Genomic DNA, 2,892 nt, shown 5'->3' with positions numbered 1-2,892 from the left:
CGGGCCGCCGCCGCGGGGGAGGGAAGCGGAGCGGAGGGGAGGATGCGGGAGACGACGGCGGAGGGCGCGGGAGTCCCCTCAGGGAAGCCGAGGGCCGCCAGGCTACAACGCGCATGCGCCGCGGGCAGTGCGCATGCGCGGGGGGAGGGGAGACGCAGAGCGAGCGCGGTGCGCCTGCGCGGCGGCGGGGAACGGGACACTACGCATGCCTGCAAGGGCAGCAAAGGGGGAGGGGGAGGAGACGATGCGCGAGTGCGGCTGCGCGGGCGGCGGGGTGGCGCCTGCGCCCTATGGGGGTTGGTGTGTTTACTAGCGCGCCGCGCACGCGCCGATTGGGGGAGGGGCGGAGGACGGGCGGCGTATCACTGCGCGTGCGCAAAAGGAGGGGGCATTAAGGAGCAGCTTGTCTTAAAGAGACAGCAGGCCTGACACACTTCTGGGACGATGCTTCTACTCTGCCTACCGCCGTGGAGGCGCGGCTTGCACAGCTCTTCTCTTGTAAGCTAAGCAGGGCTAGCGGGGGCCCGGTTTTGGAGGGGAGACCACTAAATACTGAGTAATTCAGGCCTGTGTATTTTTCGGACCTGGACGTTCCCAGCGTCTTTCCTAACCTGGCCAGGCCTGGCCCCATCAATGTCTCCTGCCGTGGATAGCACTCATTGCCCCTGCTGCCCTTCTCCAGCTCTTCTAGATCCTCTTGGAGCTGCGGGGACCAGACCAGGGCACTGGATTCAAGCTGTGGGCATGTACAAGGGTCCTTTTACCCCACTCCCCCAGGTCATGCAGCACTGAAGATGCAGCCCAGGCATCCTGGTGGGCATGGGGACCCCAGACCTGGGGGCAAAGCTCGCTGACGTCCATCTTGGTGGCCTAGGTCCACGGGTCCGTCTTTAATCCCCTCCTGGGCCCTGCACTGGTGCCCGATGGAGCAGGGCTGGTGTCTGCTGAAGCCCCCCCTCCCCCCCACCCCTGCATCAGGCGTGTGTGGGTGCAACACGTGTGCAGGCCCACGCCAGCTTCCCACAGCACGGGCGCACAAAACCCAGACCTCCCAGCCCCCGTGTGCCCCCGGGCTCGGCCCACGCATGTGCCCAGCCCCCCCACGCGACACACAGAGGCTCGGCAGCGCAGGGTGGTGCATAGCGACGTGACCGGAGTTTATTGTGTGTTTTCAACCCCGCGTCCGTTCCCTCGGGATCGTTTTTATTATACAAAATATACAGAGTCCAAAACGCAAAGCAGCCGGAGAGTGGGGGCGGGTGGCACCAGCCCCACGGCCGGGGCAGCAGCGTGGGGCAGGAGAGAGGGGCAAAACAATGCACAACCCAGCACAGCCCCTGGGACCCAGCACAGGAAGACGGCGTCTGGCTCCCGCCCAGCCCGGGGCCGCCCAGGAGAGAGAGGACAGGTCTCCTCCTGCCCCCTGGCACACACTTGCAGCACCAGCCCTGGCCCCAGACAGAGCAGTGGGGAAAGAGCGGGGTCGGCTGGGCAGGCAGGGGGCTGCAGATGGGGAGTGAGGGACACCGGCAAGACCTGGGGGGTGCAGGGGGCTGCAGGCGGGGAGCAAGGGGCACCAGCAGGGAACTCTGCCGAACCTGGGGCCGGTTCCAGGACCGTGAGGAGCAGGACCCCCCCCCACGCCCCACCACCACAAGCAGGGCTCTAGGCCGTCCCTTCCCCTGCTGGAAGCAGCTCAGGACCCCGGTGGGGGCTGCAGCACCTGCCAAACCCTGGAGTGTCCGGGCACCCCCGGGAGGGCATGCAGCCCCCACTGCTCACACGCTCGGGCCACCAGGCGCCTCTCCTGTGGGACGAGGCCTCCAGCTGACGCAGGGGGAGGGGGCCCTAGCCCCTCCCAAGAAGCGGGGCAGGCTGGGGAGGGTGGTCCCCACACTGACTATGCCCCCAGGCCCTTTCAGGTGGGCAGCGGGGGGCAAGCGGGATCCGGACGGTGCTGGCAGGATCAGGCCGGGCGCTAGATGACGTTGTCAAAGAGCTGCATGGAGCGCATGATGTTCTCGTCCTGGGGGATGGGGGGCGAGTCAGGCCAGGCTAGGGGGTCAACACCCGCAAGGTGCCAGCCCTGGGCTGGGGAGGAGGCAATGGATGTGGGGGCTGCTACCTTCTGGCAGGACTCGATGAACTCCTCGATGGTCACCACCCCGTCCTTGTTCCTGTCCATCTTCTGCAAGCAAAGGGGGTGTCGGGGCCTTGGGGGTAGGGGCACAGCCCCCCAACCCCAGCTGGACCCCCCCAGGCTCTCAGGGGGGGACTGCAGGGCTGGGGGATCCCCACTCACCTGGAAGAAGCTCTCGACATGCTCATGCGGGGCCTCCTCGCGCATGGCCGGGTACGTGCACTTGCCCATCATGTCGTAGATGGACTTCATGATGTCCAGCATCTCCTGCGGGCCCCAGGGGTCAGCCACGCCGGACCCCCAGGGCCAGAGAGCATCCCCAAGGCCCTTCATGTGTGGGGGGGGAATGGGGGTAGTAGGCAAGGACCGACCCTGCAACCGGCCCACCTCCTTGGTGATGCAGCCGTCCTTGTTCAGGTCGTAGAGGTTGAAGGCCCAGCTCAGCCGGTCATCCACGCTGCCCCGCAGGATGATGGACAAGCCGGCCGCAAAGTCCTGGGGGCAGAGGGCAGGCGTCATGGGGCCACGTGCAGCTGGGACCCCCGCAACACAGGGCAGAGACCGGCGGGGCCCATACAGCCACCGTGGGGTCCAGTGCTGGGGTCAGCCCCTGCCCCCAGCCCAGGCATACATCTGGGGCTCCCCGTGCGGGTGCAGGTGGCTCCCCCTCACCCCCGCCAGGTCCCCGAGGCAAGGGCCACCCTGGGCGCAGGCTCACCTCGAAGCTGACGGAGCCGTCGTGGTCGGTGTCG

At 67.3% G+C, this 2,892-nt stretch overlaps 1 protein-coding gene across 1 annotated transcript in view; it reads right to left on the bottom strand.

Annotated features, from left to right (window-relative positions):
- Positions 1-1,736: 1,736 nt before the first annotated feature.
- KCNIP2 (potassium voltage-gated channel interacting protein 2) overlaps positions 1,737-2,892 on the bottom strand; it is a 14,870-nt gene continuing 13,714 nt past the window's right edge. Inside the window, 4 exon segments of the mRNA XM_019502723.1 lie at positions 1,737-2,026; positions 2,126-2,188; positions 2,303-2,407; positions 2,528-2,643. Of these exon segments, the coding sequence (XP_019358268.1) occupies positions 1,979-2,026; positions 2,126-2,188; positions 2,303-2,407; positions 2,528-2,643 (332 nt within the window). The 3' untranslated portion in view covers positions 1,737-1,978.

This window comes from Gavialis gangeticus, unplaced genomic scaffold (assembly GCF_001723915.1).
Source record: "Gavialis gangeticus isolate Ggan-Ray unplaced genomic scaffold, GavGan_comp1, whole genome shotgun sequence".
In the NCBI taxonomy this organism is placed as follows: domain Eukaryota; kingdom Metazoa; phylum Chordata; order Crocodylia; family Gavialidae; genus Gavialis; species Gavialis gangeticus.
This window is presented reverse-complemented; position numbering and strand designations above follow the sequence as displayed.